The 25,000-nt window shown below is 56.7% G+C and overlaps 1 protein-coding gene across 4 annotated transcripts; it reads right to left on the reverse strand.

Moving 5' to 3' along the window:
- Window positions 1-9,745: 9,745 nt before the first annotated feature.
- SDC1 (syndecan 1) lies at window positions 9,746-22,630 on the reverse strand. Of its 4 annotated transcripts, none has more exons than XM_055083579.1 (7): window positions 21,615-22,630; window positions 17,993-18,074; window positions 16,566-17,044; window positions 15,831-15,966; window positions 13,607-15,687; window positions 12,619-12,692; window positions 9,746-10,771 (listed from the first exon to the last, which is right to left on the reverse strand). In XM_055083579.1, the coding sequence occupies exons 1-5, from the start codon at window positions 21,654-21,656 to the stop codon at window positions 15,518-15,520; spliced, it is 909 nt and encodes a 302-aa protein (XP_054939554.1). In that variant the 5' UTR covers window positions 21,657-22,630; the 3' UTR covers window positions 9,746-10,771; window positions 12,619-12,692; window positions 13,607-15,517. The 4 variants fall into 4 exon arrangements, with proteins under 4 accessions (XP_054939554.1, XP_054939553.1, XP_054939551.1 ...); XM_055083578.1 differs by lacking the exon at window positions 21,615-22,630 and adding an exon at window positions 18,431-18,499 and having other exon boundaries at window positions 9,746-10,174; XM_055083576.1 differs by lacking the exon at window positions 21,615-22,630 and adding an exon at window positions 18,431-18,499.
- Between the last annotated feature and the right edge of the window lie 2,370 nt (window positions 22,631-25,000).

Consider the following 25,000-nt stretch of genomic DNA (forward strand, 5'->3'; position numbering starts at 1 on the left):
GCGTCTTGGTTCCCCCTCTGCCTGGCAAATCACTTCCCTTCTTTGAACCTCAATTTCAAGGGCGTGGCTGCAAGAACCCTAAAAATCTTCACAACTCTGTGACTTCCAGAAGTCCACGTCTGAGAAGAAGCACTGAGGAGCGGGCCATGTCCTAGAGGAGCCCGTGAGGGGCACGTCCCACGGCACCGTCCGCCCCAGCTGGCAGAGCGACCCTGCAGTGACGCGAGGAAGCCTTGAAGCCAGCAGCTGCGGGTTCTGATCGCAGCAATGGCTCTCACTTGCACATTATGTAACTCTCTGACCTTGTTTCACAGATGGGAGACCGGAGGGCCCCCCAACACACACATGGAGGGAAGAATGTGCCCACGATCTAGGGCCGGTCCCTGGGCCTGCCGCCTTGCAGCTCTGTGTCCTTCCCCTCTTTTCCCAGAGGATTTGCCCTAAAGGGTGGACGGTCAGAAGAGGGCCCGCGTGCTGGGAAGGGTGTTCAACTTGCAAGGGCTGAGATGAAGGAGCCACCTCTCAGAGCCCGGGCGGCAAGACCCGTTCCTCTGCCCAGAAGGATCTGTGGCTCCGCCCCGCACGCCGCCTGTCTGGAGGTGGGGTGGGGGCCAGATGGGACCACGTGGCACCGGAGGGAAGCCCTGGAGGGGTGGCGGGGCTGCAGCTGGTCCTGTGCCTTTCATCTCCAGACGCCTGGGCCTCCCTCCCCAACCTGGTGCCCAGAAGAAGCGCGGGCCCGCCTCTCCTGGAAGCGGCCGCAGCAGGACTGTCAGCAGGGGGTGGGTGGTCCAAGTGGGGTGCAGAGTGGGTGACGCTTTCTGCATTCAAGGCACCCCCACCACACTCCAGGTCCCTCCGATCCTTGGCAGGGCTGCTTATGACAAGGGCTGGGGTGGCCCGTGGTTGGGGGCGGGGCAGGGCGGGCATGGCAGCCCTAGGTGTGTGTGTGCACACGGAGCCTCTCCCCCATCCACTGGAGCGTGTGCTTGGGGCCACCGTGTGCCCGCTGGTCACCTCGGAAGGGCTGCGTCTGCTTGAAGAAAGTATCCTCCTTCCTAGTTGCAATCAAGGCCACGTCTCCTCGCCAAGCCATGTGCCCAGAGGGCTGGGTCTCCCCAGAGGGGGTGCTGTTTCTAATGTACACAGAGGTGATCTGTGTGCCCCTGAGGCCCTGAGACAGTGCCTGGGAGTCACCCATCCCTGGGCGGAATATGGATGGGGAGGAAGGCTCTGAAGGTGCATAACCAGTGGGAACTCCGTTCACAAGCTGGCATCCCCCCAGCGCCAGAAGAGCCTTCTTCCGACTGCCGACCCACCCGGTTGTTGAGCTCGTGCACTTCCAGCCGGGAGCCTCAGCTCTGCCAGTGGGTGCGGGGACTGGGAGCCCCATGGGCGCTTCTGTACCAGCCCTGGACGGTCTCGAGAAGCCAAGAGAAATGCTGCCCGGTTGGAAGTGCCCTCCCACCCAAGGCAAGTCTTGCCCTGTCAGTACCTCCTTCAAGAGGAGGGTGGGCGGAGGACTGGGGCCCAGGCTCCCCAGCGGCCACCTTGGTTCTCCGGGCACCAAAGCCCATGGGGCAGTTCAGATATGAAGGCCAGGCCAGGCCAGGCCAAGCCCCAGTGGGCTTTGGGATCAGCCCAGCCTCCCCTTTGGGGTCTCCGTCACTCGCTGCCCCGTGCGTCCCGGGCAGTGGGGGACAGGGTGGTGGGGGAACGGGGGAGTGACGCTCAGCCTGCATCCTTCCTGCGTTCTCACCGATCAACCCCTTAGCCCCACACAGGACTCTCTGGGGAAGTCGTGGGAGACCCAGGACCCTGCCTGTTGCGGCTCTGACACGCCGTGACCTTGACCAGAAGCTTCCATAGAATCAGCACCCACACAATCAGCACCTTGTCTCAGATGATCCCCGGGGGCCCGAGTGCAGTGATCCCATCACTGTGACTTCTTTTGCCCCTCTTCCCCCAGCACCCCATTCTCCTCCCCCATGCCCAGGCCCTGGGAGCTGATGAACCAGCAAATGAATGCATGGAGCACAAGGTCCTTCTCCACCTCACTCCCAACCCGCTAATCCCCTCCGGTCCCAGCTCACAGCCTGGGCTGGGGCAGAGCCCAGGTGTTTCTCATTAAGGGTTTTATTGCAGATTCTCAGGCTCTGGCTGAGGAAGGCTGAGGGGTTACCCAAGCCTCCTCCCCACCCCCAGGCTGCCCCGACACAGCGGAGTCAGGTGACCCACTGGCCAGTCCTCTCCACTCCCTCCCTACCCCTTACCCTTGCCAGGAGTTCACCCAAGGCCAAGCGCCAGTCTCCAAGTGCGTTGCTTTCCACCCATCCTTCACGCCAGACAGAGCATCCTTCTGAGGAACAAAGTTAATCACCCTGTGCCCTGACTTTTAAATCCGCCAAAGTCTGCCCTTTTTTTATTTTTTAAACGACTGGCTCTGATTTGTAGCACTTGCCAATGCCCACCATGGCCAATTTCAAACCACCAACGTGAAGTCACCGAACTCGAGCTCCCACAAGCCAGGAGGAGCCGGCTCCGCACACCTCTTCCCTTTACCCCGGCCTAGGGTGCAAGCCCTCCTTTACTGGCCCCTGTTGTCCCTCCTGCCTCATCTCCCACTGCTTCCCCGCCTGCCCCCCCTACAGATAGCGCCCACTAGATAGGACCTGCGGGTCCCTGAGTGCACCTAGCACGTGCCCCAAACACCCTTCTCCTGCTCGGCCTGGCCAGCTCCTTTAATAATACCCCGTTCAGATGTTTCCCCCTCCAGGCCGTTTCTCAGACTCCCCAGGCTGGACTAGGTGCCCTTCATCTGTGTCCCTAGGATACTGCCTTGGACATCTATATTGTTCAATAAGGTGGGTCTGTCCATACCACGAAACTGTGGGCTCTGCAGAGGCTCTGACCCAGGAAAAGCCTCAGTGATTGTGTTGAGGGCGTGAGATGCATGAAGTTGCATGTTCAGGGCTCCAGGGGGAGAGCCGCCCCAGGGGCCCGAGTCGAGATCTTGGATGTTTCCCGGCAGATCCCAGAGCCACCTTCTTGGCTAGCTTCCTAGGAGAGCTACAGGACAGGGACTGGGGGAAGGGGGCCATCCCTCAGCTCCTGGATCTGAGATATGCCAGCTGTCACCCCCAGCCCACCCCCAGGGGCACAGAGCTGGCAGGGGCTGGGGCAGAAGGGAGCTGTTGTTTGTATCCTTGTGACCATGGTGTCCTGCAGGGCAGGTTATCATTGTTGACTTTGGCACCAGCACCCAGGCATTTCGGGGGTGGGGGAGCATCTTATCCTGTGCCTGGGAATAGCCTCAGGGCTTGCTGGGGCAGCCCCAGCCTAGAAGAGCCTCCTGCATGTCCCGTCCAGGTGGTCCTATGTGACCAAAATGGATGAAACAGGAAGCAGCAGTGTTCAAGGAAGTGCCATGTGCTTCCGAGTGAAAAAGAGCTGGGTTTACGTGTCAGCTTGGTCACTCAGCAGCTGTATGAAGATGGTTTCCTCATCTGTAAAATGGGGTCGTCATGCCTGCCTCTCAGGGTTCTCGTCAACATAAGAGTAATGGCCAGTATTTATGGAGTGCTTACAAAGTGCCACAGCAAAATTCAGTTTTTGTGATGCGGTTTACTCACATTATCTTATTTAATCCCCGCACTACCCTATGAGATAAGAGCTGTTAGTCCCATTTCACGGACGAGAAAAGCGAGGTTCTAAGGGAGTCACGCAGCAAGTAAAGTGGGGTCAAACCGCAGAGCCCCTGAATTTAGAGGGTAGGTGTGTGTCGGGCTATTATTAGTAATTATCGCAAATCCTGCTGGCTGGCATGTGTCAGGACATGGAGTTTTTAAAAAATCTCTTCCAGGGAACTCCCTGGTGGTCCAGTGGTTAAGACTCCACGCCTCCATTGCAGGGGGCCCGGGTTCAATCCCTGGCCAGGGAACTAAAATCTCGCAAGCTTCGCGGTGTGGCCAAAAAAAAAAATCTCTTCCAAAGTCTCTGAACCTGAACCTAAAGGTAGGCATGAGCTTTCCTAGCTTTCAAACGAGGAAAATGAGGCCTAAGGAGGTTCAGGCTTTGGTCCCACATATAGTCCTGGCAGACCCTGGCTGAGCACCGGGTCCAGGCTCCCAGGCTGCCCTCTGCGGGGTGAGCAGCTGCTCCTGGCTCATCGGAGAAGCCTACTCTGTCTGTGGGTGCAGTGAGGAAGGGGGCTGGAAAGACGGAGAAGGGCTGACCGTTGGATCTGGACCGGGCATGTATGGACAGAGAGACCCTCCGCTCCCCACCGGCCCTCTCCTCTGCCCCCCACTGTGGGCCACAGAACTGAGTCGGGGGAGGGGTGACCTTGAGCAAATCTTTCTCCTCTCCAGACCTCTGTTTCCTCATCTGTAGAATGGGAACAATACCAATACCTGCACCACTGTGAGGCCCCAGGAGTTTATGAGAACGTGAGGAGCTGATGATTGATAACACCCCGTAAACCTTGTAGCGAGGGAAGGAGCCCTGTCTGGGGAGGGGTGTCCTATGAGCCTTGGGTAGCCAGCCTCGCACTGAGCTGTAGCTGAAAAGCACATCTCAGGGACAGCTAAGCTCACCTTGGGAACAGTGATTATGTGGGCACTTAGGTGCACAGAGCATAATGAGGTCCCTGTGATGGAAGGAAGGAGGCTTTGCTTCTTGTCTGCATTCTCAGGCCTGAAAGCTGCTTGTCTGTCACACCAAGAAAGACTTCTTTCATAGTTTCGAGTGGTAGCACATCTGATATGGCAAAACATCTTAAGAAGAGAAAACAGATACATATTTTATGTGGCCTTGAGAGCCTGGTGGTATAGAGAAAAGTGGTTGGTAAAATTCTTCCTCCTTCTGTGGACTATGGCTAGGCAGCCATCAGCTGGAACTTGGACGAGCCCACGCAGGTTCTGTCGTGGCTCAGAGCCGCCAGGCTGGACCCATTGGGGAGGCTCAGGCCGCTTCTGCACTGGGGACGCCCGGAGCCCTGTGTGGACCCTCAGGCTGCAGGAACACCTCCCAGAAGGGTGGGTGCTCGGATGGCATCACTGAAGCCCCTAGACCTGGTCCTCACGGGGTCTGGTCAGCCTGCTCTGGCAGAATCCTGAACGGTGGGAGGGGTCATCTCACCTACAGCCGCATCCCACCGGGGAACAGGGCAGAGAGAACCCTAGCAAGAGAATGTCCACCTGGGGCTCCTGACACCTTGTCAGCAGGTGCTGCTGTCACTGGTTTAACCCCAAAGTCTGCCATTTGCTGAGAGGAAGCAAATGCTGTCTCTATGATACCTAGTAGTCCTCAGGACACCCCGTGAGGGCAGTCACGTGATTGGCAGGTGCAGCAACCAGGATCTGAGAACAGGCCACTGGCTCTGGGCTTTTTCTTAACCACCATGCTAGCCTGCCTTCCCCACGAGCTCTGAAGAGGTGACCACACCTCCTGTTCCCGCACACCACCTTCACTTTGGGGGCTAACATGGGGGCCAAGAGCCCCCATCGGGGGAAGCCCTTAGATCTGGGGCTGCTGGAACAGGTGTGCCAAGGGGAGGCCAATGTGGGTCCTGACAGGTTAAGCTCCTGACAGGTCAAGATGCTCGCCTGGCAAGGTCTCTGGGATCCTGACTGCCCATTGGGACCCTCAGGCAACGTGGGGGACACCACACAGGCCAGCTCTGAGGCTCACACAGGGTCTCATGCTTGCTTGCCTCCTGGGTCTGCAGTCTCGGCACTTTGCAGCCTTTGAGGGTGGGAGGTCCCAATCTGCGCTGCCTGTGGGCTTTGTCTGGGTCAAGGAGCAAGTCGGGGCTGAAATCCTGTAGTCCTGCTGTGAGGCTCACCGGCCTAGAGGGAACGGTGCCTTTCTCTTAACGGATAAAGGCACCCGCCGCCAAATGAGCTGGGCCCCAAATGGGGAACATTTTCTGATTCACCAGACACGCTGTGCAGGCTGGGGGTGGGCCTGCCTCTAAGGAGGTGGGGCAGTCAGTCCCACAGTCCTGGAGCAGGTGTCCCGTCCTCTGGCCCTGGTCCCTCTCTTCACAAGGGGCCAGTTAACCTCTGCAGGGTCTTGAAATTAACTTTTCACCCTCAGGCAATAGGCACCATGCTTTCTGCATCCTAAATCAGGATTTGTACTTGGACAAAGGAAGTGTTCTGACTTATGAATCTAGAAATAAGGAAATCCTTCTAGTTGAAGAGCAGTTGGCTTTTTCTAGTTTGGGGTGATTACAAATAAAGTCGCCATATCGGTACCATGGAACACTTCTCAGCGACACAAAGGAGCAGATCCTGATACAAGAGCTCGGGTGAAGCTCAAATGGAGTCTTCTAAATGAAAAAAGCCAGACTCAGAAGGCTCCATGCTATATGATTCCATTTATAGGACATCTGGAAAAGACAATACTACCAGGACAGAAACAGATCCGTGGTTGCTGGGTCTGGGGAGTGGGGTGGGAGGTTCGACTGCAAAGGGACGGGAGGGAGTTTTAGGGGAGCTGAGACTGTTGTACATCATGATTGTGGTGAGTTACACAACTGTATGTGTTTGTAGAAGAACTGCACAACCATGAGAATGAATTACTGATTGTAAATCAACTTTACTTCAATTTAGAAAAACAAAAAATACTGGATTTTGATTTTTTAAATTAAAAAAAGAATGAATTCCTGTACATAAAACAGAACTTAATTTTTAAAAAACAGAAAAAAACTGCATTTCCTTCTCAGTCCCTTTCCCATTCATTTTGACCTTAACCTAAATTTGAATATTAGCAAATTTCACTTAGTGGCTATTTCTGAAGTGCTTCCTGTGTGCCAGGCCCTCTGCTCTGCACGGAGATGGGAGTGGGACTCCCGCCCCTCCTCAGCTGTGTCGTCAGGCCGTACCTCCCCCTACACCTCCCAACACACGGGCCCAGGCCCAGTGCACCCCTATTTCCCTTTGGGGGGACTCTGGATCACTTCTGCCTAATGTGGGTCAATCGATATCTCTGTGCTGAAACACTGGAATTTCTGAGACATTTCCATGGTTTATGGGACCACAATATTTGAAGTGGGAACCTGGGAACCGTCCTGGACACCTCCATCCTCCTTGTCACCTCACCCCTCTGGTGCCCCACACAGTCGGGGAAGAGGAGCAGGGGGTGGCATAAACTTCCAGGCAGGGGCTCTGGCCCAACTGTGTCTTATCAATACGAATCCAGTGTTACCATGTTTGGGGAGGGCATCTGGCAGTGTTTTTTTTCTCACTGACCCAAGAGTGCCTGGACTATTGTGCAAAAAATCAATCCCCTGGCTAGTTCTGTTGGTGTGCCTTCCTGAATGTTTTCACAGCCCCCATCCCCAAGGCCCCCGCTTGCTCCAGGCCAGGCACCTCTCACAGGGACCCGTGCACAGGCCTCCCAGCAGGCCAGTCCCCCATTCCCCTCACATCGCAGCCAGAGGGATATTTTCAAGACCAAAGCTTGACTGGCTGCTCTCGCTCAAAATCATTAACGCGCAAGAAACCCATGCCAATCGATGAGGAAAAGACAAGGGGCCCGTTAGAAAAATGGGCCAAATAATATGAAGCAGCAGTTCGCCTATGGAAAAATTAAAATGCAAATGGCAAAAACATATGAAGAGATTCCTAACTTCATTTATAGTTAAATAAATGAAAATCAAAACAACCGTGGGATACCACCTCCATCCCCCATCCCAGTGGAGAAAGGAAAATGGAACCATTTGATGATATGTGTGGTGACATGGGAGGGGATGGTCTCAGCGCCTTTCCCACACAGGCTGGGTGTGGTGACAGGTGTGACAAACTGGTGGAACTTTTGGAGGATGATCATAAAGAACGGCCCCTTCCATCCAGAACCCATTGCAAGAGAGGTGCCCGTGGTATATCCTCCCAGCAGTTGCCTGTGTCTCGACCACGTGATACTCTGACGGCTGTCAGGGAAGGTTTCCTCCAGCAAGGTTTATAACAGCAAACGCCTGGAAATAAGATGCCCACCCAGCGGGAAGAGTCGGTAATGTTCCTCTGCTGCATCCGTACAACCAAATGCTCCGCAGATGTTAAGAACAATGGGGTAGAGACTTCCCTGGCGGTCCAGGGGTTAGGACTCCGCGCTCCCAATGCAGGGAGCATGGGTTCGATCCCTGGTCGGGGAACTAAGATCCCGCAGGCCGAGCCATGAGGCTCAGCCCCCCCCCCCCCAAAAAAGAGAGAACAAAGGGGTAGGACCGAATGAACGTGCTGAAATGAAACCAGGTCAGGAAAGGGAGCTGCAGTCTTGGCATATAGCACCATCCCTTTGGTGTAGCTCTGCGAAAGTGTAGACTTATCCTAACAAGTATATGCATGGAAAAAATTTCTGGAAGCACACACCAAAAATCTGTTAAGTGAAATTGCCTTTGGAGAGAGAGACAGGTGGGGAGAAGGAGGCTTTAACTTTTCATGTGTACTTTTCTGTTCTGCTTGGATTTCGAATCACGTGCACAGAGTATTTTAATGTTTAAAACGTCATCAGGAAAGATCTGGGGTGGTGGGGGATTTGAGGCCAATTTCGGTTTTTTCTTTATACTTTGCTATATCTATCAAAAAGAATCGAAATCCATGTGTTTAAATGTTGCAAAACAAACAAAAACTTTCACTGCCCTGGGATAAAGTCCATGCTCCTGAACTCACGCTGGGAGGTCCCACGGCACCAGAAGCAGCCTCCACCTCCGGTCTCCTGACTCCCAGCCACGGCCGACCCCACCCCCCGTCCACACCCCAAAGCCCCTTGGCTCTCTCTCGCCTCTGGGCCTCTGACCATGCTGCCCGTCTGATCGCCCCTAACCTTTGCCTCCTCACCCCTCAGCCTGACGCCAGGTGCCCACCCATCCTCCCCTGACTGACAGCCTTGCCTGCCTACCCTGGTCCCAACTCCATCACTCCACAGCTCCCCCTAGGCTGTCACGGCCTCCTCACCGGTCAGCCTGCCTCGCTAGCTCGCCAGAGCCTTGAGGTAAGGGCAGGGCCTGGTTCACCGACAGCGTCCAGGGCCCTGCACTGTGCCAGGCACATAGTAGGTTTCATAACCGTCTGCTGACTAGACTGCCAGAGGACTGCCTGAACGGAATAAGGAATGCAGGAGCAGCTGGCACCCCAGGCCCAGCCCTGAAGCAGGCCCGTCCGTGGAGTGGGCTTCCTGGGCTTGGCCCCAGACAGCGGGCCCGAGAGCCTGCGAGGCAACCTGGAGGGGCAGACAAAGCAACCGCAGCAGCGCAGCCCGCTCGACTCCAAGGTGGCTTTTATTTCCTCCTCTACGGGTGCCAAGTCCCTGAACAAATATTTTCCTGGAGTGGAGGAGCGGCTGAGCTCCCAGCCTTGAGTGCTGGAAACACCGCTGGGTCGGGCAGGTTGCAGGAACCAGAGGAAGAGCGGGGTCTGGCTGCAGCTGGGGGAGGAGGGGGTCATCAGGGCTGCCCCCTGGGCGGTGCCCACCCCCTGGTCGGGTAGCAGCCTTCACCCAGCAGCAGCCCTGGAAGGCTTTTGCCCCCTGGGCCTCTCCACCCATAAATTAGAATCCTCTAGGACCCTGAAGAAAACGTGGTCATGCGGGCCTCCCCCATTTTTGCTGAAAAAGCTACAGTGGGTTTAAAGGAACTAATTAGAATCTCAGAAGCCCTTTTACAAGCTGTTCTTCCCCTCCCTTTAACTTTCTTATTGCAGAATAAAATAGAGTACACGCCATCTTAAGTGTATAGCTTGATGATTTATTTACAGATACATACACCCCCGTAATCACCACTTACAAGCCAGGGAAACTTTCAGAGAAGAGTCCTTTGTGCCCCCGCCTTGTCAATACCACACCCCCAGCAGAAGTACCACAGGCTTCCATCACCCATTAGTTTTGCCTGTTCCTGAACTTTATATAAATGGAATCAGGCAGTCTGGGCTCTTTTGTGTCTGGCTTCTTGTGCTGAATATATAGCCTGTGATGTCATCTATGTTGGATGCGTAGCAGTCGTTGGTTCTTTTTCATCACTGGGTAGTACTCCATTGTAGGGCCGTAGCACAATTTATTTATCTGTTCTCCTGTTGGTGGACACTGGGCTGTTTCCACGTCTGGGCTGTGATGCGTGAGGCTGCTGTGGACCTTTTCACACACATCTTTCCGCAGACACGCGCTCTCCTTCTGCCTGGAGCATAGCATAGGCATAGGTTTGGCTTTAGTTTCCCAAGTGCTCGTACAATTGGCACATTTTCCAGCAGCGCAGGAGCTTCACGGTGGCTCCACGCGCCCTCCAACAATCGTCCGATTTTAACGTCAGCCTTTCTGGGGGGTGTGTGGTAGTGTCTTGCACCGTTAATAAGCTTCTAACAACCACCTGACTTGCAGAACAGGACAGCAGCACCAGGCGTCCACAAGGAACACCCAAAGGCAGAGGCTCCCATATCTACAGCGAGCTCCCCCACGGCACGCCTCATGCTGGGCTCATAATAAAGCACCTGCCCTCAGGAAGCACCCGAGGTAACAGGAAGCCATTGTGGAAACGGACACCTGCGGTGATGGGGCGAGAGGTGCCGAGAGCAGTGACCCAGAAGTTATGGGGGCACAGAGGATGCAGGGCCTCTCCCTGGAGGAGCTTTGAGCTGAGGCTTGAAGTCGAGCAGGCACTCAGGTAGCACAGCCGAGGGCCTGATTTGGGGGCACGCTCGCTCTCACACCTGCACACCATGAGTGGGTGCAAAGCTCGCACGGCTCAAGGACCAGTACCGGGGGTGAGGGGGTGCAGCTGTTAGGGAGGGGGAGGAAGGCTTAGAAAGCGAGGCGAGGGCTGTGCCTGCGGCCCAGCAGGGCTAGCAGGACCCCAGGCCCCTCTAAGCTCCCTGGGCTGCGGCCTCCCCAGCCCCTGTAGCTCCAGGAACCAGGAGCTCCCCTCCTCCCAAGGTCAACTCAGCCTGACTTTCTCTTCTGCCAGGCTCCAGGGACAGGGAGTGGGAGGGGTTGATGGGGAGAGAGGTGGGAGCGTGGACCTGGGGCGCCTCTCCGTGCAGGAGTTCCCTGCACCTGTTCAAAACTGCCTTCTCTCCCAGATGCTGTTTTGAGGTCTGCCTACCAGCAGCGTCTAACCTAGGAGGGGTGAGACCAGCCTCCTCGAGGCCCAGCTCTGGGACCAGTGTCCCTTCTGCCCCTGTTAGACCCCACCCTTGACCGCCAGCTCCGAGGACAACCTCATCACAGGTGCCTTTTCCCTCGGGCTCCATGTGAAAGTGGAAGAGCAAGGTGACGCCCAGCGAGGTGGAGACACGCCTTGCAGGTCCTGCCAGTTTTACTTCTTAACAAGCTCTCCAGTCCAGCCCCTCCTCCCCAGCCCTCCCCACCTCAGCCCTTCCGTCCCCACCCAACCCCCATCCCTCCTCAGTTCCTAATCTTTCCTGCATCAGCTCTGAGCCTCTCCTGCAGCCCTCGGAGAGGTCACTGCCACCTTCTCACCACATTCCAGCCCCCTCTCTTCTCACACCTGCTTTCAATCCACATCCAGCACGAAGCCTCCCGAGTCCTTATTTTTGCTGAAGCTGTGCCTTCTGCCTGGAATGCCTTCTCCCCCTTGTCTGAGAGGCTAATTTGAATCTGTCCTTCAAGACTCAGATCAAGTGCCACCTCTGGGAACCGAGGTGCCCTGACTCCCCCTCCAGCCCGCACCGAGCTCTATCACTGAAACCACTCTCTCAGCATCCGTCGTCTCCCCCTGGACCCCAACCTCCCTGAGAGCAGGGCTGCGCATCTGTTCTATAAGTGCTTGCTCTCCAGAGCAAAACCCAAGAGGCAAGCAAGGCAGAAAACGCAATTTCAAGCAGAAACTGGCTGCAAATTAAGAAGGCAACACAATCAATCTAAGAGAAGATGGCTTAGATTGCTTAGATTTGTTTAGATTGTTTAGAAGATTGTTTAGATTTCTAAACAATCTAAGACAGTTTAGAAAATAACTTGAAAGAATTCAGTGGAAATGCAGCAAGTCCCCCATCCCCATACAATGTACAAACTGGCATACGCGGACATGGACGCACACACACACACACACAGGCCACATGGGCGTGATCTAAAGGTGAGGGGAAAAGGAAATAGTGCTCAATTGCTCCGTTCTCAGGCATGGGGGCGGCGGGAGAGCAGAATCTTGGGAAAGCAGAAAAGAGCGAAGGAGAAGGGGGTCAAGGTCGTGGAAAGTAGGGCAGCAAGCTGACATCTGAGGATAGATGGGCAGAGAGAAATCGCTTGAGACCAGGACGCTAGAGGAACCCCTTCACATTTTCATTTCTTCCCTGTTCGTCTCAAACACTCAGGAAAGCCTGTTTTACGGCACCACCCTGCGCTGACGGTGCCCTGGGATGGGGGTGATCCGGGGCAAGCGCAGAGCAGTAGGGTTATCAGCAGAGTGCGAGGAGAGTGGTAGGCGGGGAGCGGTTTAGCCCATTTGTATACGAGGAAAGCAAGTGGCCCAGGAGCCTGGGGTCTTGGGACTGTGCAGGTCCCACATGGCAGGCACGTCCTCCCCAGTCCTACTGTCACCCAGGGTCACGACTGTGGGCTCAGGGGTCATTGTGAGCTCCACTGGCCTGCAATCATGGGCAGGGGACTTACCCTCCATACTGCAGGTTTTGCCTGCAAAGCGAGGATGTCACAGAAGTGTGGCTCCAACACGGCTGAAGTTTTTCCTGGTGAATGAAATCACCCAGGTGCTATGTCTAGCAGTGCCCAGCCCACAGTGAAAGTATTAATATTCAGGTGGCCAGTTCTGCAACTGTGCCCTCACTGTCCAGTCCAGGGACAGGCAGAAAATAGACACAGTGTTTCTTGAATGAATGATCTGAGGACTTCATCTCTGCCTCTGAACCCTTCAAGCACAATGTGCCGGGGAGAACAGAACTCACTCTGCAAAGCCGCTCTGAACCCGCAGTGCCCAACCCACCAGCAGGTGCAGGGCCCCGGGAGCAACAGTCCCTCCCGCTCTGTGTTCCCAGGACACACTCGGGCTCTGGTGTCAGGGGCTGGCCTGCACCCAGGGCCAGAGAGCAGGTCTGCTGCCAAGGGCCCCAGGTGGGGAGACCTGCCACGGAGGGGCACCTGAGGGGCTGGGAGGGGGTCAGCAGCCTGGGAGGGTGGCTAGATGCCCTTAGAACACTAGGGTTCCTGCAGTGCACTGCTTTTTCTCAACCCCCAAATTTTCATTCTAGTTTTCCCCTAACATGCAGACTCTTTTAGACCTTTGGCACTGAGACCGTTTGCTCGTGAGTTTCCAGGAGTTGTACGACAATGAGCAAACAGAATAGGTAGCAAACTTTGAGTCAGCAGGGAGCCTTGTGTCCTTGGGGAAGGGAATGATCTAGAAGGAGAGGCTGGGCAGGACAGAGTAAGGCAGAGAGTAAGGCCTAGGAGGAGGTGAGATGAAGGTCTGACACAGGGCTTGGGGGAGGGGGGCAGAGGTGGACACGGATCCCCTTACAGCAAACGGGACTGGCCCCCATCCTGCCACAGCACAGAGCCAGGCTCCCCACAAGAAGGGGACAGGCAAGGACATCACCAGGCCAAGAGGAGATTCAACCACCACCACAGCCCGAATGGCAAGTACCGTTTATTAGCTACATGAATGGGCCCAGCCGTGGGTTGAGCGCCGTCCCAGGGACCAGCAGAGATGAGCAGTCACAGCCCCTTCTCCACCCAGGAGTCGCGTCCACTCGTACACTCCGGCAGAAAGTCTCTGTATGGAACATGGGGCACAAGTTCCCTTCGCTGGGCAGGGCGTCTCTCCGAATCACGGGCGGTCCCCTCGCAGAGCGGCCAACAGAGCAGCTGGAACGTTGTCAAAATTAAATAAGCAACCACAGGAGTTCCCAGGAGCCAGGGCTGGGGGTCTCTGGTCCCAGCAAAGGTGTCTGAGAGGCAGGCCTTGGCTCCAGGCCTCCGTGGGGCGCGTGGCCTCGGATCAAACTGGACTGGGGCCGACACAGCTTCATCACCATTTAGGAGACTGTCCTTCGAACTTGGCAACACGGAAATTTACATCGGGCCTTGCATAACCTTGAATGAACCTACCGATCTCCAGAATAATTTCAACAAAGACAAAAAACAAAAAACCAAAACAAACCAGAGGGACTCTGGCCCCAGAATCCCTCCCCACGGGAAAGATGAAGGCACAGAGCTTTTAGCCAGGTTTCCCAATATCGCTGGCGTTTAGAGAAAAGGCTGGTCACGGCCACTAGACCAGCACAGAAAGAAGCAAAGGCGGTAGAGTTCACATGACTACTTTATATTAAAGTTTATTACATTTGGAAAATCTACTGTACAGGGAAAAACCCATTGGATTAAGCAGAGTTTTGCCAAAAGCAAAAGACTAACAACTCTTTGGAACATTCCTGATTCCAGCCCAAAGTCGGGCCACAGGAGCTAATCAAAGTGAACCTGGTCCTTCATGGGGCAGCTCAGTGGCAGGTAGGGCCAAGACCCCTCTCGTCACCTTCCAGGAGAAAGTGTCCCCCAGAGATGGCATAAAAGGAAGGGCTTGGTCCTCTCTCCTTGATCCCCAAGCCTGAGGCTCCAGGATTCAATTCTCACACAGGCTCCCCAACATCCCAGCCACTTGGGCCCTGGCCCCGGCCCCGAGTTCATGGACACAGGCATGACTGCTCCAAGAGGTGACCACCCACGGCAGCCGGGATGGGCCAGCCCACCAACAGGGCCACCCAACAGACATTCCATACCCTGTTGTACACGTGAGCGACAAACTCAAGAGACAACACACGAACTAAGCCTATATGTTGGCTTCTGGATTTGGTTCTCCTAGTCCCCAAAAAAAAAAAAAAAAAAAAAAAAAAAAGTCTTCTTAACCCTGATGCTGTCTCCTGACCATACAGATTAGGGAAGCAGGATGGGGGATAACCAAATCAACTTACTTAACTTACCTCTGAAGTAACAAAGTCTACTGGGCTATAAACAAAGAAACTAGAGGAAACATGTGCAAAAACAAATTGACATCTAAATTAGACCTCTCCACAAAACAAAGTGAATTCCGACAGAGCCCTGACCTCCTGTCCCCACCACTCAGCGGGACACACACCCCCAGCCAGGCCCGCTGGTCTCTACCAGTAAGTGCTACAGACGTGTCAGTGCTCAGCCACAGCATCTTCCAGACATCCGGGTCCTGAGCAGCGGGGTCCCCTTCTCTCCAGAGTTGGGCCTGGGGACGGGCTGCTCCGGTTTGGAGAAAATGAGTCAGCGTGGTGGGCTGCCAGGTGCCGGCTGTGATGGAAAGGTCGGTCATATGTGAGAAAGCCCTTGTGCCCAAGTCTCCAGGCAGAAGTCAGAGAAGCGGAGACGAGCCCTCTCCCCAGCACGCCCAGGACTCCGCGGGAAGGGAGCCGCCGGCGGGGCTGGGTGCGCCAGGAAGGTGGCGCGGTGGAGGAGGGCAGGGTCTGCAGTTCTTCACAGAAAAGGCAAGTGGGGGCCTAGCGAGCGCAGGGGGAGGGGAGAGGCATCCCCCCCATCAGGCATAGAACTCCTCCTGCTTGCTGGGCTTCTGGTAGGCCCCACCATTGGCTTGTTTCGGCTCCTCCAAGGAATAGCTGCCCTCGTCCTTCTTCTTCATCCGGTACAGCATGAAACCCACCAGGCACACAGCAAAGATGAGTCCCACGAGGCCTCCGGCAATGATCCCTGGGGCGGGCAGGGAGGATAGAGGCCAGTTGAGCTCGGCTGCTCCTTGGGCTGAGTGGCGGCCCCGCCAGGGCTAAAGACAGCCCCCCGCCCCCCCGAGCAGCAGTTTGTCCCCCATCCTACCCACCGGAGAGAAAACTCACCTCCCAGCACTTCCTTCCTGTCCAGGAGGCCCTGCGAGGCCCCCGCGGCCCCAGGATCCCCTGGGGGCCCATTCCGCTGGCCAGGTTCCACAGTGGCCCCGTCTGAGCTCTCCGCGGACACATCAAAGGTGAAGTCCTAGGGGAGGGCAGGTGTGGGGACAGGTTTGGGCTACCACAGCGAAGGCCGCATCCAGGTCCGCTCCCAGCTTCCCCGGTCGCCTCTGCCATCAGCTCAGACACACCCCAACCCAAGCCCCTCGCCACATTGCACCGGACCCTGCTGGACTGTGGCAAAGGTATCCTATCAGTGATATAAAGCCCACGTTTTTATGTGAAAATAAATAGGCTCATTTTGGTGCAAAGTGTAACATTACCACGATGCTGTAAGACGAAAAATAAGACCTGGGAGAACTTTCACACTCGCCGCAGAGGCGTGCGTTTTAGGAAGCCCTCTCTTCGGGGATCCTGAAGGGCTCTTTTGCACTGGTCTCCTCCTTAGTCTGTCCCGCCCTGGGCTCAGCCCTGGGGGCGGGGGAGGATGGGACCTTGGGACCCTGCCTCCACTGTGGGGATTACGATGTGCTCACAGGGCGTAGGGGGTTGGGTGTGCCGGGCGTCCAGGCCAGTGCCCCCCCACCCAATGCACTGTGCCCCACCAGACACTAAGGGCCTCCCTACCCACTGGCCACCCGGCGTCCCAGGAAATGGAGAGGACGACAGCAGGCCGACACCCACCTGCTCCCCAGAGCCCTCTCCTTCTGGGAGCTGGGTGGGGGCTTCATCTTCAGCAGCCTTCTCGGTGGCAGAAGAACCTCTATCCTCCACGCTGGGAGCCTGAGGCTCGAGCTGGCCGTGACCTGTGGGAGCTGAGGTCTCACGGTGGTCAGGCTGCACGTCCCTGTGGGGATGGGAGGTGGCAGGCCCCTGGGCCGTGGTGGCTCTGGCTGTTGATGCCCGGTGGGTGGTTGGGTGCAGCGTGGTCCCACTGGGTGGGTGGGTGGCCTCCTTCTCCTGGGCGGTGAGGCCAGGTTCCAGCTTTGCTAGGAGCACCAGCCCTCCCTCCTCAGGCTGCTCTCCAGTCGGCAGGACGGAGGTGGAGGTGATGGTGGTTTCCGGGCGGCTGGGCTCTGGAGCCGTGGGTGTGGCCGTCAGGAGCCCCTTGTCCTTCCAGGTGGAGGGGGTCTGCTGTGACAAGGTGACATCTGGCAGAGCGCCTGCAGGGCCAGAAGCACAGCGTGTGGGGTGAGGGAGGCCCCTGAACATCAAGACCAGCCAAGCTCAGGCCATGAGGAAGGCCTGGCGGAGGACCCAAGCCTTTGACTTCCAGGCCAGCGCAGCAAACCCTTCGTCCCGTGAGAAGCTGTGCTTCCTGGCGCAGAGCTAGCTAAGGTGAAACTCAACTTTGGAAAATGAACCAGCAAAGCTGCCCTTTTCTGCTGCACATGCCTGGGGACAGCCTGGTCTCTGGAGCCACCTGGGAAGGGATCTTTCCTGCGACCGCTGAAGCCCGCTCTCTGGGTGGCGGCACCCGTAGGGGCCTGAAAGCCATATCCCCGTACACACACCTCTCTGGCCCCCTCCCTGATCCAACTGCCCTCTCCCCAGCCTCCCAAGTACGGAGTCCTGTGTCTTACGTCCTAGCTTCCGGGCTCCTGCCTAGGCCACTTTCCCCAGGGATGACCGTAGCCCTCTTCTAAGGTCTAGTTCAAGAGCACCTCCTCAGAGAGCCTCCCTGACCACCTCTAGGCTCAAGGATTTCATTCCCCCAGGGAAAGGGGAAATAGGGAAGATAGAGGAACATTTATACCCCACTAGGCTCTGTGCAGCCCAATAGCTCCCGACAGCCTTATGAAGTCAAGATGTTATTCCCATTGTACAGATGAAGAAATAGAGGCTTGGAGAAGTCAAATCACCTTCCAAAGATTGCCCAGTGAGTTAAAAAGGAGAACACGAGCCCAAGTCTGTCTGCAGCAGGCAGCCCCCAGGACCTCGTGGAATCCACACCCTTCCCACCTTAACCCACACACGTTTTCTCCTTGCAGCACGGTGCCCATTCTCCTCCCTAGCATCACCCTTCTGGCCCAGCTAGGAGGGCTGCCTGACCGCCACCCCCAGGCCACGGTCTGCTGCCGTCTTGGGGTGGAGCCCTCACGCCCACTCACCTGCACCCGAGCCAGAGAAGTTGTCAGAGTCATCTCCAGAGCCATCCTGATCTTCGGGGGGCACATTTACAGCCACAGTTTGCTGGAAAATGATCAGAAAAGGATATGAGTGGAGGTTTGGCGGGGGCCCTGCTATTCTGGGGTCCCCATCCTAGGTAGCTGAGTAAATCATGCACCCCCCTGCTCCCAAAACACACACACCACTACACACAGCACAGGAAGGAAGCCCTCGTGTGTGGCTCTGGAACCCTCGGTTCCGGGCTGCGCCTTGGTTCCCCGCCAACACCCCCCCCACCACCCAGAAGCCGAGTCTGCTCAGGGCGCCTCAGACCTCTCAGAGGAGCAGACAGACAACACCACTGGTGGGAACAGAGACTGTGGCCCCCCTGGGACCAAAGCCCACCCTACACTGAGAATCAGGTCCCAGGGGCCACTGACCGGGGAGCTTCCGGGTCCAAGAGTGGGGCTTTCAAGGGCCCCCCAGAACAACATCACAACCACCTGGCTCCAGGGAGGCCGCCTCCAGGCACGCTGAGCACCAGGGTGCAGACACCGAGGGCCCCGTGGCGGGGGTGGGGGGGGGCGGGCAGGGATGAGCCAGGGTGAATTGTCTGTGCTGAGGCAGGCCTGGCCTCGATGCTCCTTCCCACCCTCAGCCTGTTTTCTCATCCACTGGAAAAACTGGGTCCAGACCCACTAGGGGAAGGAAGGACAGGACATCCATCAGCCTGGGGATAGATGAGGCTGATCTAGAAGGGACCCTGCACTAAGGAGGCAAAGGGTCTGTGAACCTGGGATGGGCCCTGTGTGCAAAGAACCGCCCCAGGAATGCTGCCTGCCTGGCCGAGCCTAAGAGGCTGCAGGTGCCAGAGTGCAAACATATACCCAGGCCCTGAAGCAGGGGCTGTGCCAGCAGGGCCAGGGAGTGGGACCAGGCGGAGGCAGGACACACCACACACAGCTGAGCTGGGCTGCGCGGAAACCCGGTGGTCGGGGGGACCACCCCCACCCCTAACACAGGCTCCAGGACAGCAGATGGGGAAGGGAGGACCCAGCAGCCAGGTGGCAGGAAGAGTGGCCATAAGTATCCTGTTCAGCAACAAGACTTTGATCCAAATGACCCCGTGCTGCAGTCCCAATGTCAAGGGCCAGAACAAAGAACCAATGAAGGAGCAGGACAGCATGGTTCAGAGCACATGGGCTCTGCAAGCCCCCCTGACCTCTGCCACTTACTAGCTGAATGGCCCCCTGAGGACATCATTAAACCTCTTACGGCCTCAGTCTTCCCATCTGTAAAATGGGGACGGCAGTAATATCTACATCCCAGGACTGCTGCAGAAGTTTAATGAGGCTATTCGTGAAAAGAACCTAACAGAGCCTGGTTCGCAGTAAGGGTCCCACCAACAGTGGTGGCTGCTCTAAGTTGGGGAAGCAAGAGCCACTCAGCCGGGGGAAGAGGATTCTGGGGCCTGCCTAGGAAGAGGGTGGGGGGTGGAGGTTGGTAGGGTTTCAGGAGAAGAGGGGCAGAGGGAGCCGGTTCACGGGCAGCTCTGTGCAGACTTGTCAGAGGGCAGGCCCTACCCAAGGCTGGGCTCCAGGGAATGGCCTCCTCAGCCCAAGAGGCCTCACCAGGTCCTGGCCACGGGGCCTCCCTCTTGCGCAGAGCAGAGCAGGGAGGGACAGGCAAGACCTTTGGCCTCCTGAGGCAGAGCTGGATCAGGTGGAGGCTCCATCCAAGGGCCCAGGTCAGAGGGAAGCTTCAGAAACGTGTAGAAACCGTGAGGCTAGAAATACCGCTGAGCTTCCTTTGAAAGTACAAAGCCCACACTGTACCTCCTCCCCTCTCCACTGCCCCCCCCGCCCCCCAAGAGAAAAGTTTTGGCCGCAGCAGGGCCTGTATGAGCTGCCACGGCCCATCCACGATGCACAGTCCCAGCCCCTGGCCTCCACCTGCGCCTCAGGCCACATCCTGTCTGTACTGTCCCCAGGTGGCACTTCAAACACCTGTCCTGCCTCCAAGGGAAGCTGACCCTCGCCTCCCCAAAGCTTAGCCCCTCCAGTAACAAAGAACACTGTCCCCCAGGCAGGCGCAGAGTGGGTACCCACACCCTAACATACCCCCGCCCCAGGCCCACGGCAGATGCTGCCAACAGGGCAGCTTGAGGGGGACAAGCATTCAGGGGACACGCCCCACCCACACTCACCGAGACCCCCCTTCACTTCGCCCAACACCCTCGCAGCTCTGGAGGAGACCCTAGGTGGCAGTGCTCCAATCCCCAGCCTTGGACAGAGAGCTGGACCTGGAGCAGGGGGCCAGGGCCGCAGCCATACCAGCCTCAGCCGTACACTGTGAAGCAGAAGCCAGGGTCCCCGGGCCCAGGTCCTGTTTCACAGACGGGGGCACCGAGGCCTGCAGAGAACACAACGCACCAGGACCCCGTCCACCTTGGAGGCACCGCCCAAGATGCAGGCAAAACCCAGGGAGGCCCAGCCTCTCACCTACACAGAGAGGCCCCAACAGGTTAGCAGTTTCCCAAGAGAAGGGCTTCTCTCAGGACTAGATAAGACTTTGGATCTGCCCAGTCCCTAAAAACAATTTGTTCCCTCATCTTATCTCGATCTGGTTTATACAACAAGCTCTTAAGCAAACACTTTCTCCCCTGAAACCAGCTCCCAGGCCTCAGGGCAGCCGCGCCCCTTTGGGGTTGGGTCTCCACCAAGGGGATAGGCTGTAGTGATCTCCCAGACCTCCAGCCTGAACCTCCAGTGACAGCCTCAGCTCCCTGGGGAGGAAGTTAGCAGAAACTGCTGAGGTTGAACTTGGATCACCAGGTGCCAGCTGACTCTGGAGTTTGGGGTGAGACTTCCGGTTTCACCAGCAGGCCTGCTGTGCTACGAGCCTGTGGTCAGCTGCCTCCAAGGCCCCACATGGGGCTCTCCTCGGCACGGCCTCTGACACTGTTCTGAGATCACATGGCCACAACTCAGGGATGCCAGGGGCGGGTTGGCCCAGTTTGGAACCCACTTCAAACAGCCTGGGAAGACAAAGGCGAGCCAGCTGTACCTTTAATGGGGCCCTTTAACCTCTGTAAGGCCGAGGAAAATCAGTTTTTTGTACAGCAAATCAAAAGCCGTATGAGGAGGTCTAGATGTCCACACCTTTGGTCTCCTCAAGGCAAAGGCCAATTTGGTCCTTTCCACACACACCACAGACCCTGGAAGCCCAGGGCCTGAAAGGCCAAAGTCAAATTGTCCCAAATTGTTTTTAGGGACTGGGCAGATCCAAAGTCTTACCTAGTCCTGAGAGAAGCCCTTCGCTTGGGAAACTGCTAACCTGTCGGGGCCTCTCTGTGTAGGTGAGAGCCTGGGCCTCCCCGGTTTTGCCGGCATCTTTCGCTCAGGTCGGGGGGCAGACACGTGGAGGCTGGGGGACAAGGAACACGAGAGGAACGGCCAGCCCATCTCATCTCAGCCACACTGGTCTCCGGGCCACACCTGGGGCGGCGTGAGGAGGACACCCCGAGAGAGGACCTGGGGTCAGGTGTCTGGCGGAGCAGGAAAGGGAGTGTGAAAGGAGGGAGGCCTTCTCTGACACTGGAAGCATTTTCCATCCCTTTCCTACCATTATCCTTTGATTTGAGGCAGGCAGGGCTGAGATCAGCATCTCCCAGAGATAAGGGTGAGGGTCTTGCCAATGGTCACCGGGCAGTGAAGTATCTGCAGACTTGCAGGCAGTGTTTGCTCCCTTCACCTGCCATTTCTCTCCCTCCCCTGCCCCGAAGGAACACCTTCCCTGACGGTCCAGCTGTTTTAAGGGAAACTTGCCTAAATCTCCTCAATGCACCGCAGGCCCTAGGAGCCATGGGATGAGCATGTCATCCTCACCAAGTAAGAGTTCCTGGGCTTCCCTGGTGGTTAAGAATACGCCTGCCAATGCAGGGGACACGGGTTCGAGCCCTGGTCCGGGAAGATCCCATATGCCATGGAGCAACTAAGCCCGTGCGCCACAGCTACTGAGTCTGTGCTCTAGAGCCCACGAGCCACAACTACCAAAGCCCGTGTGCCTAGAGCCAGTGCTCTACAACGAGAAGCCACCCACGCACCACAACGAAGGGTGGCCCCCACTCAGCGCAACTCGAGAAAGGCCCGCGCACAGCAACGAAGACCCAATGAAGCCCAAAATAAATAAATAAAATAAATAAATTTTTTTAAAAGGCAAACCATTAAAAAAAAAAAAAAAAAAAGAGTTCCTGACCCCTGCCAGCAGCTGAGACCAAGATGCCAGCCCAGCTTCAGAGGTGGAGACAGGATGGCATGGACAAGCAGGGTCAGGGCTACCAGGGGCTAAGGGTCTCCATCACCAGGTTGTCAGCCATTCCCAAGAGCATGTCGGTAGTCTGTGGGCAGAGGGCTGGCAGAGAAAGCTTCAAGAAGGCAGCCTCAAGCCCACTCCTGCCATCTCTCACCCAACACTGGCCATAGGAGGGCCACCTCCATCTGAGCAGACCTCTGCCCAGGCTGGCCCAGGGGGCCTGGGGCTGTGCTGCAGCATCCCTCCAAGACACCTAGGGCATGAGCATGAAAGTTCCTTGGGAGGGTCACAAGTCAGGATACCAAGTGGGCATCTCAGAGATGTTCAGGTGAAGGGCTTCTAACTCCAGGCTGACTGAAGAGGTTGCCTGTCTGACCCCTGACCCCTGACCCCCCCAGCACCCCATCAACCCGCAGCCCTCAGATCCAAAGACCTGTGGTTTCCAACCCACACCCTGAATCACTGATGTGTTACCCACTGCTTGATCTAAGAGATGGATAAACACAAATCCTTTAAAAAGCATTACTCAAGGGACTTCCCTGGTGGCGAAGTGGTTAACAGTCCGCGCTTCCAATGCAGGGGGCCTGGGTTCGATCTCTGGTCAGGGAACTAGATCCCACATGCATGTCGCAACTAACAGTTCACATGCCACAACTAAGGAGACCAGCTGACACAACTAAGACCTGGCACAACCAAATAAATAAATGTAAAAAAAAAAAAGAATCACTGAGGTCACATGCCAAAAGTACAATATCATGCAAGGTCCTTTGATAGTAAAGAGGGTCTTCAACTTCAGAACTCAGGGGACCATCATTCAGGGGTTTTGGGGAGAAGAGAGGGTAAGAAATGGTCTCGTCTTGGCCTTGGTGAGCTCCCAGGTATAGCCCCCACTCCAGGACGCTTCTGGAAGGGTGAGCTGCACAGGATAGGGTACAGAGGGTCAACGCACTGGGGACGCTAGGGCCGGCAGATGAAGCCTCCAGCCAGACCCCGGAGCGGTTAGGACAACGTTCAGCCCTGAGTCACAACTTCAGCGACGCTGGGGCCTCACTGGTGTGGCAGAGGCTCTGCAGCAAAGTGGGAAAGGGAGGTTTAGGTATCTGTTGGTTGTAAGGCTTGGCTGTGGCGAGAGAAGCGCTGGCTGCCGTGTTGGGAGCTCAGTCACTGAACCCACAGGGATAAAGAGCTGCCCCTTGTCACAGTGCCCAGGTCAGAGCCTTTCCCAAGCAGCCAGCCCTGGTGCCCGTGCTGGGGCTGAAGACAGCAGGTGGACGGTAGGGGCCCAATTTGTTCCATGAGCCCAGGCTGAGGAGTCTAAAGGCAGGCGGGCCACACAATCACACCAGGATAAACCCCCCTCGCTCCCATCCCACCAAAATCCCACCCAACAGCAGGCATCCTCGGGAGGCTTCAATGAGATTCATGTTTTTTTTTAATCTTTTTTACCCCCCTCAGTTTCCTGGTCAGATCTACGGATCTAAGGGAAAAGAGCTGATTCCCCCAACCCCACACAGCTCTCGGGGGCTGAGGTGTCTGGGCTACAGAACCTCAGCCTTTGCCCCTGACCTGTGTATCAAGATGCCAAACTGGCCAAGGTGACATTCACACCACCACCTGCCACCAGGCCAGGGGCTCTCTTCTTTGGGGTCCCTAAGCATCACCAGGAGACTGTTGGAGATGAAGTCTTCCAAGCTCCATCCCTGAGGCTGATTCAGTGGGTTTGGGGCAAAGGCCTTGGACTCTGCACGTTGCAAGCTCCAGCTCCTGTAGGTGGTCTGCAGACTGCACGTGGAGAACGACAGTCTGGACAGGAGAAGGCCTCACCCAGAGTGGCCTGGGGGCTGGGGGAGGCAAGACCCGCCCCCCCATCCCCACTCAGGTCCAGTGTTCAAAGAAGAGGTACCAAGTAGCCCCGAAAACAAGTCCTAGGGACAAAGTGATCCGAGAAAGTTGTAGAACATTCTCTCTACATTTCTGATACATCCATTCTCTACAGTCAGTACACCGTGGTGCCTGCCCGGTCTGAGGAAGAGGCCTCGCCGCAGAGCTGGGAGAACCCCTCAATTCCCAATAATGCCAGAAACAGGAAACAAAGAAAAGCAACACTCGACTGTCCTGAAGCTGAGCTGAGCCTCCATCCTGCCTGCCCGGGGCTGAGCAGGACGTCCTCGATTCTCCGGGCAACTCTCATCCCGTCAGCCGGCCCGATGCAGTGACCAGGCTGAAACCAACAGGAGCCACGCAGAGCCGTTGATGCCCTCTCTGGGGGGGTGGGGGGGTGCGGGGCACCACCAACGAGGCCAAGGAGCCGAGAGGGGATGGGGAGCCGCAGAGCCTCGGTGCCATCGTCCCGGGGTACCTGCTGCCTAGGGGTGGCGGGGAAGAGAATGTTACAAATACCCAGCCCCCTCCCGTGGCCCACCAAACGCCCTGGTGCCCGGCAGCGGTGGGGTTTGTGACCCTGCTTTCCCTCATCGGGGGGATCATTTGCACTCCCTCCCTCAGCCCTTGCTAACAGGGCCTAAGCACGGACCTGAGGGGCCAAGCGGGCCAAAGCATCTTGGATCAAGGGTCTCTGGGAAAGGACCAGAGCTAAGGATGCCGGGGGAAGAGAGCCCTGACCGGGGTGGGGGGGCCACCCCAGGCGGAGGTCCTGCTCTACTGTTCCCTTGCTGGGGGACCTGGGCAGCTCTGTG

Source organism: Physeter macrocephalus, unplaced genomic scaffold (genome assembly GCF_002837175.3).
Source record: "Physeter macrocephalus isolate SW-GA unplaced genomic scaffold, ASM283717v5 random_1667, whole genome shotgun sequence".
In the NCBI taxonomy this organism is placed as follows: domain Eukaryota; kingdom Metazoa; phylum Chordata; class Mammalia; order Artiodactyla; family Physeteridae; genus Physeter; species Physeter macrocephalus.

Coding starts and splice junctions, on each gene's coding strand:
- SDC1 (XM_055083577.1), bottom strand. CDS start 18,484: ATGTTGTTCTGGGGGGCCCTTGAAAGCCCCACTCTTGGACCCGGAAGC. Junction 17,045..17,992: donor CTTCTCTGGCTCGGGTGCAG/GTGAGTGGGCGT, acceptor CTGGCCCTGCAG/GCGCTCTGCCAGATGTCACC. Junction 15,967..16,565: donor GAGAGGGCTCTGGGGAGCAG/GTGGGTGTCGGC, acceptor GCCCTCCCCTAG/GACTTCACCTTTGATGTGTC.